Below are 14,100 nucleotides of genomic sequence, written 5' to 3'. Positions count from 1 at the left end.
TATATGAACTCTCCCCTTGAATCTTATTTATTTACACAGTTACATATTAAATGATTTGAAAATATGAAGTGTTTTTATATTTTAATGTATTAGGTACTGCTAGCTTTGAACATTAATTCCTAATATTTGCTTCTCTATAGTTAGGAAAAAATCGTAATGACATTGGAAGCAATCATGTAATAATTAATAATGTAGTAATGTCATAACAAGCAGACTGTCACATAGTTCTAAATAAAAGATACTCAATACTTAAGTCTTACTGTGTTGGTGAAGTACATAAATAGCTATATGGTGTGGTTTAAGGTGCTCAAGAATAGTTGACTTGCCACAGGTTCTGAAATTCCACCATCAGAATGTATACTCATTTGGATCTGTAAGACAGACGTTCTGAGAAAACACTATATCAAAACTCACATTCAACTAACACTTTGACAGGAGATAGGTAATGCAAATCTTGGCAAGATTTTAAGGGAAGGAGACATGGGTCTCATACCTGAGGCAAAGTGGGAGCGAATTCAAAAAAGGGGGGCTGTGTAATAAATAGAAATGGAGGATTTTAAAGAAAAGATTTACCCTCTTTGGACCAGTTCCATTAAATAGTCATAGGTTTCCCTACCTAGTCTGTGAAATATGTTATTTCCCCCCTAGGATATGACAAAAGACTGAAAGTGTTTTTGTTACAAAAACGAAAGATTTTTGAAAGACATAAAATGATATGGGTAAGCAGTGAGTCAAAAATATACATATGTGGGCTGGGGCTATAGCTCAGTGGCAGAGCACTTTCCTGGGATGTGGAGGCACTGAGTTCAATCCTTAGCAACATGTAAAAATAAATAAAATAAAGGCATTTTGTCCATCTACAAGTATAAAAAATTAAAAAATATATATGTATATATATATATATATATATATATATATGTGTGTGTGTGTGTGTGTGTGTGTGTGTAGCAGGATTGATTAAATAGTCTCAATGCACCAGTAGACATGCAATTAATAGTTTCATTTATTAAGTGAATATTATTGTTCATTAAATTTCAGAGCACATGACCCAGCAATGGCAGATCAGTCCTTTATGATAAATCCAGTCCTTAAATTTTCAAATCTTATTTTGAGAAAAAATATCATTTACATGTAGGTATTCCATCTCTGATCACTACCTTTGCATAATTTCAGTAAGCCTCTGCCATGGAATAGACCACAATCTCATTTGTTTCTCTGTCTCTGACTTTATGTGTCTCTGTCTCCATCTGTCTTTTTGTATGTCTATGCCTTTCTTTCTTCCTGGGTGTGATAGTCTGCATCTCTGATGAGAAGGGAAGTGTTGATCTCTTTTTTTATGATCATCTCCCTTTTCTGACATGTCCCCTGCCTACCATTACACCAGTTCCTAGATACTCTCTATCCAAAGGTTCTTTCTTAGTGAAGTAAGAGCTGTCAGTGACTCCAGAGAGGATGATGTCCCTGTCTGTGTACTCCAGAGACCTTATAAGTGTTGCATTTGGGGGGTATGAGAACCTAGAGTCTAACTTTAACTTCCATTCTAGCCAGAGAAGAGCCCTTAATGCCCCCTCCACTCCTTTTTGTCAAGAGTAGTGCTGACCTTAACAGTTTCTAGTCAGTTCCCTCTGCCCCTGAACTCTTGCATGGGTTGCTAATACTGTGATAGGTGTTTGTTTTTGTGAAAATTCATTATACAAACTGGAGTCACTCCTGGTACACCTCACTAAAATAAGTTGAGGGTGTGGGAAAAGGAAAACACTCAGGTCACAGATGCCTGCATCCAGAACTATGCCATGGACCCAATTCAGTAGAATAGCCTGCCCTGGCTTTAAGATTCTGCTTAGCAACTGACAACATACCTGCCAACCAGAACCTTAAGACTAGCTTTGCATACAAATGCCTCCACTCGCCAGTCAAAGCTTGCCAGCTTCCAAAGCAAGGAAAGTGTCAATGAATTTTCTTTTATTTTAACTTTCATAGATTTCTCTGTCCTAATAAAACCCCCAATGTTTCCTTTGTTCTTTGGACGTACCAGAAGCCACCCGGCTTGTGCATGTATGTCCTTGATTGCAATCCAATTCTTTCTTCCTAAATAAAGCTCCTTTTTTTTGGAGATTCATCTCTATATTGTTCTTGATTGTGTATCCTTTAGGTTTTAGCTATAGCTTTGACACAAACCATAACCTAGATATAATTGATTTGTGTTTGCTACTGATGACCATATGACAACAGGCAGATGCATACTGAATACTTTATTTTTACACATTAACAAAACTCTTGGTCACTCTAAATTGTTAGAGTGTGATGTGTGTTTGATATAATTGTGTACTTTCCCCACATTGTTTGATTTAAAAACAAAACATTGAAACATAAACAAAAAACTCATGACTTGTATGGCTCCTTCCCACTTCTTCTTGCACATAATAATCTTATTTTAAATCCCCTCTCAGCCCCCCCCCCGCCTTTTTTTTTCCAGTTTTGCTTACTTCTTAGGTGACCTGATGGCGATTTACATGCTGAAAGGAATTTCTTAGGCTACTCAGTGGCTCCCAGGAATAAAAAGATCCTAATAATTAATTTTGCATGCTGATTAATCAGTTTATCTATATTGCCATATTGTCATTTTCATTTGATCCTGCTTCAGTTAAAAAGACTCAGTTTGCTAATATATGTTAACAAAATACAACTTTAAATATAGTGCCTTGAAATTTAAATTCAAATTTCCAGTATTTTTTAATGAAAACATTTTCAGCAATTGATGGTATTTAGATGGCCATGATGGCACCCGTTTGTGGTACTGGTTTAAAAACAAAACAAATCAACATTCAGTTTCTGTGGAAGTTTTCTCATGCTCAACCTTTTGTTCTTCCATTGCAGTTGCAGACACAACCACTAGGTTACTTACACTGCTGGCTTGTCCCGACCTGTCTAATTTGTCCTGAAGGGGTTTAACATTCCTAGGATGGCCATGTAAACTTTTTGACCTGAGAGATGGGAATCCCAAAGTTTGGTCTGGTTTCACAGACAATGAGTTCTCCTTTTCCATTCTGTCAGTAACAGTGAAGGACAAATGAGAGATTTGAGGGATACTTTGAGAAACATAATTCTCATCTCTGCTATCTGTCGGCTGCTCTTTATGCTCTGCTTGCACTGCAGCTTCTGACGTGATGGAAGGGATATCTGTGCTACGAGACCGTGTGATCTTCTGCACCTGATATTTCCACTCGGCTGTCCATTGCTGAACTGTCGAGGGGCACGCTTGGTCAATGACTGAACTGTACTCAGCATTCCATTTGTTATACCCACCAACCACCTTTCTTCCCTCAGAATAGACAAAGCTTCTGGACTTCATTGTTTTAAAAGTATTGACTGCTTCTGCTTCATCGGGGTAATAGCGTGTAATTTTAGTTTCTTCCAGGGGATAGGAAATTGTGCCTTCCATCTTTGTCGTCTCTACTGTTAACTGAGTGTTTGGAAAATCTGATTTGTTCTGTCCGTGCATAACATCTGTTGGGTTTAAATCTGGAGAAACCGTTTCTGCACTTTTAGAGTCTTCCTGTCTTTCATCACCTTCAGTTGAAATCCCAATATTTGGACCTACTTTGGGTTCTGAAGTGTTCTTGGAGTTGTCTACCCCAAGTCGATTGCGGTCTGGTGTTGCTGGTGGGCTTGGACTTGAAGAAAAGTGAAGGCTTCCCTGGCGTTCAGGGAGTAGGTGTATTTTTGAGTCCTTCTCTTCCTTCACACGAAAGGAACAAGTTTTCTTCCTGAATCCTGTCCCTGGTGACATGGAAAGAGAGGAATCCTCAAACAATAACTCCTCCCCATTAAAGTGATACCGATACATGCTGTAGCCATCCGCACTGTTGATGCTGCTTTGCCGTAGAAGGTAAGCTGCATCACATTCTGATGAAGCTCGGGACCGGGTTTGTATCAGATCAGACTTGTCAATTCCTGCAAGATTTTCAAGAGCATTCACCATTCTGCTAGATAATTCTTCGAGTTGAGAAAGTCGAAGTTCAACAGTCTGTAGGGAAGTTTTCATAAAATTTTCTCGTTCATTGATTTCTTCCAGCCTCATTGACATGCTTTCAACTCTGAAATACAAAAGGGATATATTTGTTAAACCAAGATAACTGAATAATAAAAAATAAAAGGATGACATCATTGTTATATGATCTTTCAGGCGTTTGAGAATCATGGTGGGCATCTTTGAATATCTCTAATATAACTACTCAAATGTCTGTGAAGTCCTACATATCCATATCAGGAAATAATGGAAAAATAGTTAATACATAGATAGCTTACTACGTGTCAGTTATACTGCCAAGTACCTTACATATTCACTAACAAGTACTTGCTCAGGTGCTATTCTAGGCTTCCTTAATCCTTACAACTGCTCTGTGAGATAGGCACTATTATTATCATCTCCATTTTAGAGATGAGGAGATTAAGTCATGGGAAGTGTGAGTAATTTGCCTTAGGGTGCACAGGTAATCAGTGGTGGAGCTGGATTTGAGTATAATTTAGCTCCTGCATTTGCTCCAGTCATTTTACCTTAGCTGATATATCACACTGTCGCTAGTAATAAAGAAAGATTTAATTGTTACCTCAGTTTCTGTAAGAGATTGGTCCCAGTACCTTCATGGATACCAGAATTCATTGAGGCTCAAGTCCTACATATCCAATGCTATAGTATTCGCATAGAACCTACACAACATCCTCTTATGTACTTTAAATCATCTCTAGATGATTTACAGAACCTAATGCAATGTAAATGCCATAATAGTTGCTATACTGAATTATTTAGGGAATAATGATAAGAAAAGAAGTGTACATGTTTAATACAGATGCAATTTTTAAAAATGTTTTCAAATTGAGGTTTATTAATCCAGGAATGCAGAGCCCATGGATATGGAGGACCAAATGTGCTAGCACTTAGTCTCTGAAATTTTAACTATAACCATCAGCAATAAATGGTTAAAATAAAGTCCTTATTCAAGTTCAAGGGGTTCAGAAAATGAATTGTTAATAATTAAGTTCAGATTATCAGATGATATGCTTGAATGACAATAGACCATTTAATTGTCTGAAGAATGCCAGTAACTTTAAATTACTCTTTTTACTTAATATTCCTTTAATGAGGTTACACAAGAAAAGATCTTGGCAGATTATAAATGCCTAGTGTTAGGTAATTTTAAAAAAATGCCTAGAAAGATCAGGCAATAGCCTACAAAACTATAAATGTTGTCTGGACTAAAATCCATTGAAATGGACTTTGTTTTATATTCCAACATATACAGTACAATTTCTTTCAAACAGGTAGTAAGGTATGAGCAGGATTTAAGCCTGCCTTCTAAAAATTAAATTTGTAGTCAGCTGCAGTGGTGCACACCTGTAATGGTAGTGATTCAGAAAGCTAGACAGGAGGATTCCAAGTTTGAGTCCAGCCTCAGGAACTTTAGTGAGGCCCTAAGCAAATTAGCAAGACTCAGTCTCAAAATGCAAAATAAAAAATAAAAAGAGCTGGGGACGTAGCTCAGTGGTAGAGTGTCCCTGGGTTCAATCCCCACTATCAAAAAACCAACCAACCAACCCAACAACTTAATAAATAAGTTGAATTTGTTCCAGGGATGGGCATAGGAGTCCTGGCTCCCAGTTGAACAGTATGGTGGTCTGTTCCAGCAGATTTCTCCCTGTGTGAAGGCAACAACTTGATCTGATTCCATATGCTTTGATTTTTTTTCTCACACCTTTCTTAAAAATGGACAGTCTCACTGGGCACAACAGCATATGCCTGTAATCCCAGTGACAAGGAGGATTTTAAGTTGAAAGCCAGCTTCAGTAGCTTAGTGAGACCCCAAGAAACTTAGCAAGACCCTGTCTGGAAAAAAAATTTTTTTTTAAAGGGCTGGGGATGTGGTTCCATGGTTATGTGCCCCTGGGTTCAATTTCTGGCACAAAAAAAAAAAGAAAGAAAGAAAGAAAAGAAAAAAAAAGACAATCTCTGTAGTCACTTGGCTTGTAGTTTATTTTCAGAAAGACTCTGCTACCCTTGCTACATACCTCACTTGTTCTGCTTGCTTTCTTCTAACACATGATGGACCCCCCTTTCTTATCTTTTGGACAGTGCTTGCACTGAAAACGTTCTGCTCTGTGCCTGGCTCCATCTGGGCACCACACACACCCTGCTGCTTCTGCAGCTGCATTGTCACTTTAGCTAATGTAGCTCTTCTATTGGCTACATTGACAGCTGCACTCTGATATGTGGCAGGGCCCCGGCTTCTATTCTTAACTTTTTTCTTGGGGAGAAAACTATTTATATGCCCCTTCGGAAGCCACATCACTTGAGCCAGGAAGGGTATGGCTTCCTGAAAGTTTGCCACCGGGGAGGACCAAAAATTCACCTTGAATGAGAAGTCCTGATTTCCTTCTTTTAAATAGACCTGTAGGTTTTAAGAGTTCTCTCTCATCTTGCATTTCAGAAGCCCACAGAACTACTTACTGTACACTTTCCATCACTTTTGAGTAAGACTTGATGTTCTCTTTCAAATGACTCCTTGCTCCCTTCATGTCTATTACCCAAGATTCCTTTTATATTAAAGCCACTGTGCCTCTTTAACAGTCAAATTTATTGCCTTTAACAAATACTACAGTCAGAGATAATGTAGCTATGCAAACTGGTAAAACAGAGATAAGCATCTTTCCTTTCAGATCTTTATAATTCTCCCCTTATTTTTTCCCCTGTATTGCTTAATTCAGATAACAGCATTACCAAACATCCAGAAATTAAAAAGAAACCTCAAAGTCTTAGTATCCTTTGGTTTCTCTTATTCTTGCTCTCACCCTTCACCTCTCTACCCTTTCCTCCCTCCAACCTTGAATTAGCTACCAAACCCTGTGGGAAAGTCTTTCTTAATGTCTCAGTCCTCCATTCCTACTGCCACTCCCTTCCTTGTAGCTGTGGGAGAAACAATGCTTTATGAAGTGGCTTTGGTTAAGAAAAATCATCAGCTGCTTGTTTCAAGCCTGTAAACAGCATGGAGATCACACATTTTAAACAGTTTATGCCGAATCAAGGGAGGCTGTAGTGAGGCTTTTGCTTCAAAATGAGGTCTTCCTATGTTGCCCAAGCTGGTCTCAAATTCCTGGGCTTACGTAGTCTTCCTGCCTCAGGTCCTACATAGCTGGGACTATAGGTACATGCCACCACCTGGCTGTTTTTATAGCATGTGTAAAAGAAGAAAGAAGAAAGGAGTTCAGGTTCACTTATGTCTGAAATAATTTACAAAAAGGACAAATGATGAACTATCTTCATGGCTAGCCATATTTTGAGACTTCCCACAATTATGAAAAGATGTTTCAAAAACCTTAAAATCCAAGAAACAGTGGTTTCCATTTCACGTGGGAAAAGACAGGCTATCTGGCAATCAACTTGACAAAAGTCCTACATCTGTTTACATATTGAATAGCAGGAAAACATAAGGGAAACCATCATTTATGACAGATCTCATAGTGGGATATGATTAATCAGCAAGCATGTTATTTGTTTAGTTTTCTAAGTCTCAGTTCAGCTTTTCTTTTAGCACAGAGGAAAATATTTTCAGCACAGCATACAACACCAAAGTGGTCTAAGTCCAAGTGATTTGCTTTTCTTTCCCTGTAATTAAACTTCATTCTTAGAGAGAAAGAGGAGGTCCTGGGGAATGAAACTGACCAAATGATATTGTTACATTTTGTATACATATGAGACTCCAACAACAAATCCCATTATTATTTATAATTACAATATTCCAAAAAACAATAAGAAAAATAAAGCTAATTCTCTCCTAAAGATGTGTTTCTAGTTAGAATGTACTTATAGTACCTTTTTAAAATTTGCTCAAATTAGTTATACATAACAGCAGAATGCATTTTAATTCATTGTACACAATCAGAACACAACTTTTCATTTCTCTAGTTGTACACGATGTAGAGTCACATGATTCATGCAATCATACATGTACCTAGGATAATTATGTCCGTCTCATTTCCCACCATCTTTCCTATCCCCATGTCCCTTCTGTTCCCCTCAAGCCCCTCTGCCCAATCCAGAGTTCCTCCATTCTTCCCTTGCCCCGCCCCATTATGAATCAGCATCTACATATCAGAGAAAACATTTGGCCTTTGTTTTTTGGGGATTGGCTTATTTCACTTAGCATGATATTGCCAACTCCATCCATTTACCTGCACAAGCCTCAGTACATTTTGAAGGATATTTTAGTTGTTTCCATTTGGGGGACAAGTATGAAAAGAGCTGGTAGGAACATTTATGCCCAGCCTCCATTTAATTTTTAAAAACCTCTGGCCCATAACTACATAATATCCTGCTGAAATTTTTCTAAGTATTGCATTAAATCTGAATATCGATTTGGGGAGAACTGAAATCTGTACTATACTGAATCTTTCAAAACATGAATATGATATATTTCCTTATTTGCTTAAGTCATTAATTATTTCTTTTAATAGTGTTTTAAAGTATTTTGCATTTGGATTGCATTCTTGTCTTATAAGATATATACCTAAGTATTTCATTTTGTCAGAGCTCTTGTTGAACTCTTTTTGAGCTCTCAGTGTTGTTTAAAAATTTTTAAAGTTCAATTATGTTAGTATATAGAAATAAAATTGATTTTGTGTGTTGCCCTTTTATTTGGTAGTTTTGATAAATTTACTTATTCCTTTTAGGACATTGTTTAGTTTCGTTACTTAACAATTTTATGTAATTTTCTTATATAGACAGCTGTGTCATTTACAAGTGGGAAAGCTTTAGTTCTTCCTTTTTTAAGATGTTTGTCTGTTATTTCTTTTTCTTGCCTTATTGCACTGGTTAAGACTTCCAGCATACTGTTAAATAGCCATGGATAAGAGTGGCTATCCTTTCATATTCCTAATTTTAAGAAAAAATAATTTAGTTTTACATGTTGGTGCAGGGTGTTTTTTTCTGTAAATTCTACTTATCACCTTCTACCAGTTTTCTGAGGTTTTAAAATTTATTTTATTTTTATTATCATGAATGAATGTTGAATTTTGTCAAATACTTTTTCTGTACCTATTGATAATTGATATAATCATGTGGGGGCTTCCTTTAAATTGTTAACATGATGGATTTCATCAATTGTCTTTAAATATTGATCTAATCCTTCACTCCTGCAATAAACTACCTGATTATAGCTAGAACCAGCTAGTATTTTATTATGAAGTTTTGTATTTATGCTCATGACGATGAACACTACATTGGTGCATAGTTTTCTTTTTTCAACCTCTTCATCTGGTTTTTTTTTTTTTTTTTTTTTTTTTTTTTTTTTTTTTTTTTTTTTTTTAAAGAGAGAGGGGGGGAGAGAGAGAGAGGGAGAGAGAGAGAGAGAGAGAGAGAGAGAGAGAGAGAGAGAGAGAGAATTATTTTTTTTTTTTAATATTTATTTTTTAGTTCTCGGCGGACACAACATCTTTGTATGTGGTGCTGAGGATCGAACCCGGGCCGCACGCATGCCAGGCGAGCGCGCCACCGCTTGAGCCACATCCCCAGCCCTTCATCTGGTTTTGATATCAGGATAATGCTGGTTTCAGAAAATAGTTGGGACATGATGACATCATTTACATAGATTTTATAGTAATAGTTCTAAGGTTTACAAAATAGGTAGTAACATTTCAAAGTTTACTTAACCTCAATATTTTACCACTTCAATTTGAATGAAAAAACATTACTTCTATAAAGTTCTCTTTGCCATATCCCTTTATGTTAAAGTGGTTATATAATACATCTACATATATCATCAATCTCATCAAACGATATGACAGGTTTTTTTTTAATTTTTGGAGTTACTGGGAGTTGAACCCAGAGAGTCTCTACTACTGAGCCACACTACCAGCCCTTTCTGTTTGATTTTGAGAAAGAATCATGCTAAGTTGCTGAAGCTGGCATCAAGCTTGTATGTGATCTTCCTGACTCAGCCTCCCAAGTCACTGGGATTACATGTGTGTGCCAATTTTCATCTTTAGCTGGCACCATTTTTTTTTGACTAACAAATATACTTTAAAGACCTTAATAAAATATTCTTCTTTATATTTGTCAACATATTTATTATTTTAAATGTTCTTCCTTGTTTTTCCTAATATTTCATATTTACTTCTGATATTTCCTTCTGTCTGCAGAATTTCCTATAGTAATTCTTTTAGACCTGCTCCACAAGCAGTGAATTATTTGTCTAAGAATGTCTTTATTTAGCTGGGCTCAGGAACGCATGCCTGTAATCCCAGCAGCTCCAGAGGCTGAAGCAGGAGGATCATGAGTTCAAAGTCAGCCTCAGCAAAAGCAGGGTGCTAAGCAACTCAGTGAGACCTTGTCTCAAAATAAAATACAAAATAGGGCTGGGGATGTGGCTCAGTGGTCAAGTGTCCCTGAGTTCAATGCCTGATTCCCCCCCCACCCCCGCCCCCCAAAAAGAATGTCTTTATTTTCTCTCCATCCCTAAAGGATAGTTTTATTAGGTATGCAATTCTGGGTTGACAGTTCTCTTCTTTCAGCCCTTTAAAAACATGGTGCCACTTCTTCCTGGCCTCTGTGGTTTCTGACGAGAAATCTGCTATCATTCAGATCACCATTCCCTGAAGTAAAGGGTCATTTTTCTTGAGCTGTTCTCTGTTTTTTCTTTGTCTTTAGTTCTCAGCAGTTTCTAAGATGTGGGTATAGATATCTCTGATTTAATTCTGTGCAGTGTTCTCTAAATTTCTTAAATCTACAAGTTTATGTTTTTCAACCAAACTTGGGAAATTTTCAGTTACTTCTTCTAAAAGTTTTTCTGCACCACACACTTTTTTCTACTGGGATTCTTATGACAAAAATGTTTTATCTTTTGTTATTGTCTTTCAGTTCCTGGAGGCTGCCCCACCCCTAGTCAATTTACTTTCTATTTTTCAAATTAGTTAATTTGTATTGAAATATCTTCAGTTTTACTAACTCTTCTGTCATCTTTGTTTTGCTATTGAGTTTATCTAGTGAATTTTTAAGTTCTAAAATTTTCTTTGGTTCTAATTCTTATTTTTTTCCTGATACATCCATACTTTCCATTAGTTTCAAGACTCTGCAATTTTGTTCACATGTTTCATAATAGATGACTTAAAAGTCTTTGTCAGATAATGCCATTATCTGTGTTATCTTGGCATTGACACTTATTGATTATCTCCTTCTCAGGTGAGTTGAGATTTTCTGGGTTTTTCATATCCCAAATGACTTTGAATTACATCCAACTTTGGAATATTTCATCATGTGACTTGAAGTCTTGTTTAATTCCCATGGGGAATATTGATATTTTTGTTTTGGTAGGTTATCAATCTAATTAGACTCAGTCTGCATGTTTCAAAATACTTTCTATGGCTGATTCCAATTTCAGTTTAGTTTCAAAGACTACAGTGATGATCAGACCTCCAGTGGTGAGTCTTAACCTTTGTAACGGTTTATTCATTAGTTCAGTTCTAATGCTTTTGTGAATATTTCTTCTTTTTAAATGCAAGTTTTTACAATTATAAATATCTTTCTGAATACTGCTTTTCTTGCATCCCAAAAGTTTTTGTATATTGTGCTTTCATATTTGTTCATCCACCTTGAGGTGTTCTCTCTCTTCTGATTTCTTCTTTGATCCACTTGTTATTTAATAGTATGTTAATTGTAATATTAATGAATTTTTGATTTCCTGTTGTAATAACAATTTAATTTCATTGTAGTTGGAAAATATACAACTTCAAATGTTTCAAAGCTTTTTGAGACTTGTTTCATGGCCTACTCCTTGGTTTATTTTGGAAAATGTTGCATATGTTCTTGAGAAGAATATGTGTTTTGCTGTTGTTGAGTGGAATGTTCTATTAGTATCTTCTAGGTTAAACTGGCCAAAGAAATGTTCAAGTCTTCTGTTTCTTTGATGATCTTCTGTCTAGTTTTATCACTGGTAAAAGTGGAGTAGTAGAGTTTCCAACTGTTATTGTAGAACTGTCTACTTCTCCCTTCAGTTCTGTCAGTTTTTAGTTCACATATTATAAGGCTTTGCTATCAGGTGCACATATGCTTACATTCTAGAGAGACTGACTGTTTTATCATTATATAATGCATTTCTTTGTCTCTAGTAACAATATTTATCTTAGAGGCTACTTTGGATATTAATGTAGTCACTCCACTTCTCTTTTGGTTATTGTTTCCATTGAATAATTTTTCTTCCAAACTATTTGGAATGAATCACTGTAGACAGCATATAATTACATCATATTTATTATCTTTGAATTTGTTGATTCTTTATTCTGCCTGCTCAAATCCACTATTGATCTTTAATAGAAAAATTTCCATTTCAGTTATTATACTTTACAATAAAAATCAAGTTGTGAACTCCAGAACTCACCTTCCTTGTCCTCCCTTTCTGCCTTGTCTGGTTCTTTATCCTTAAATTTGCTCCAATATCCTTCACAAATATGCCATCATCATCAAAATGGGAAAAAAATGAAATTCTCTTAGAACTTGAGGATCTCAAACACCAAGCATGTGGTATTCCTGATTTGGGAAAACCTATTCTAGAACTTGCAGCTACCTCTGATGTTTGTAGAAGCACCGGATAAATAAAAGTTGTCTGGGTGTTGCCAAAGACCTAATCATTACATATAAATGTGTTGCTATCCTGGGTTTAGATATTATTTAATTAGATTGCATTCTTTATTGTATGGTTTTGAACAGTTTCAAAATAATATTTCTTTAAAAATGTAAAAAAAAATAAAATAAAATAAAAAATAAAAAATAAATAAAAATGAATAAATACTCTCCCTGGATATTTCAAATTGTTTGGCTAATCATGTATAATTTTTTTTTTCTACATGACTAGTATTCAACTCAAAGGACCTATTTCTTGGGATGATGGATACTTCTGTGATGCAAAGTGTTCTTTCTTACCAATTGATTTCTTTTCAGATCTACTTCTTGCCATTTCCCTCCAATTTGAGTTCTTGACTTTCATAACTATTTCTGTATTTGAATTTGCTTGTAGATTATATGACGTTCCAGTACCAGGTTTTTGTTTTGCACATTATGGTAGCACTTAACAGCAACAATTATTCCATTTAAGAACGCTTTCAAAAAATGGCATGAAGGCCATTTTTCTAACCACCAAGCTCATGATTTCTCAACTGGCAGACCTGCAGAACAATTCCCAAGTGTTGGCCTTCTGCATTCTAATATGAAAGGAAACTATAAACAAATGAAATCTATATACTGGGCCCCAATTAATCATTCTCTTGCCTTTGAATAGAATTTTAAGTACCACTTGATATATGGCACTATTTACCCTGCCCTTCACTGATTCATGTGTGTTCCTATTAAAGTCACTGAGGAGCCCATAACCTAATTTGTTTAATTGGCCTTGATCAATAATCGCTGTGTTTCCCACTCCCTTTGGATTCTTTTTTTGCTTGATTCAGAGATTAGTATAGATTGGTCTTTGGGTTCTTCTGTTAAAAAGGTGTACCTACTGCCCTAATTGGTTTCAAAATCTGGTGCGTGTGGGTGTGTATGTGTGTGCATGTTCATATGTGTATATACTTATTTTTTTAAATCTAGAAAGTGCAGTATAATGGTACCAGATTGACAACTGGCATTGTATATCCCGACTCTTTTTGTCTGTTTAGCTTGATTTTCAGGAAAAACAGCAAGGTTGTTTTTGATTAAGATGTTGTCAACCTCAGGGTTCCTTTTGAGATGTGCTCATATTCAAATTGGGGATAAAGTTGCCCCTCCAACTTCTCTTCATCAGGCGCCTGTCACTGTGAGTCCATTATAAAACAACAATAATATGTGTAGCATGATGGTGTTGTAAGAATTAAAGGGAATTGTACACAAGAAAGTATCCATTAACTGTAAAATATACAATTATGTGAAATAAGGTGTCTTTGCAAATCTTCTCTATATCTTGGCATATCTATTACTAAGAGTACTTGATTTTGAGTGCAATAACACTACCATTAAAGTAGTTGAATGAAAACACATTTTGATAAAATAATTTTAGATTACATTTTCTATTTTGTTGAAAT

General features: G+C 35.9%; 1 protein-coding gene across 1 annotated transcript in view; it reads right to left on the bottom strand.

Annotated features, from left to right (window-relative positions):
* Positions 1 to 2,338: 2,338 nt before the first annotated feature.
* Trpm1 (transient receptor potential cation channel subfamily M member 1) overlaps positions 2,339 to 14,100 on the bottom strand; it is a 140,728-nt gene continuing 128,966 nt past the window's right edge. The window contains exon 27 of the mRNA XM_058576635.1: positions 2,339 to 4,097. Coding sequence (XP_058432618.1) covers positions 2,819 to 4,097 — 1,279 coding nt within the window. The 3' untranslated portion in view covers positions 2,339 to 2,818. The remainder of the gene's footprint in view (positions 4,098 to 14,100) is intronic.

The sequence above is a fragment of the Marmota monax genome, unplaced genomic scaffold (assembly GCF_021218885.2).
Source record: "Marmota monax isolate L192 unplaced genomic scaffold, Marmota_monax_Labrador192_F-V1.1 WCK01_AAM20220418_F8-fsc00005, whole genome shotgun sequence".
In the NCBI taxonomy this organism is placed as follows: domain Eukaryota; kingdom Metazoa; phylum Chordata; class Mammalia; order Rodentia; family Sciuridae; genus Marmota; species Marmota monax.
This window is presented reverse-complemented; position numbering and strand designations above follow the sequence as displayed.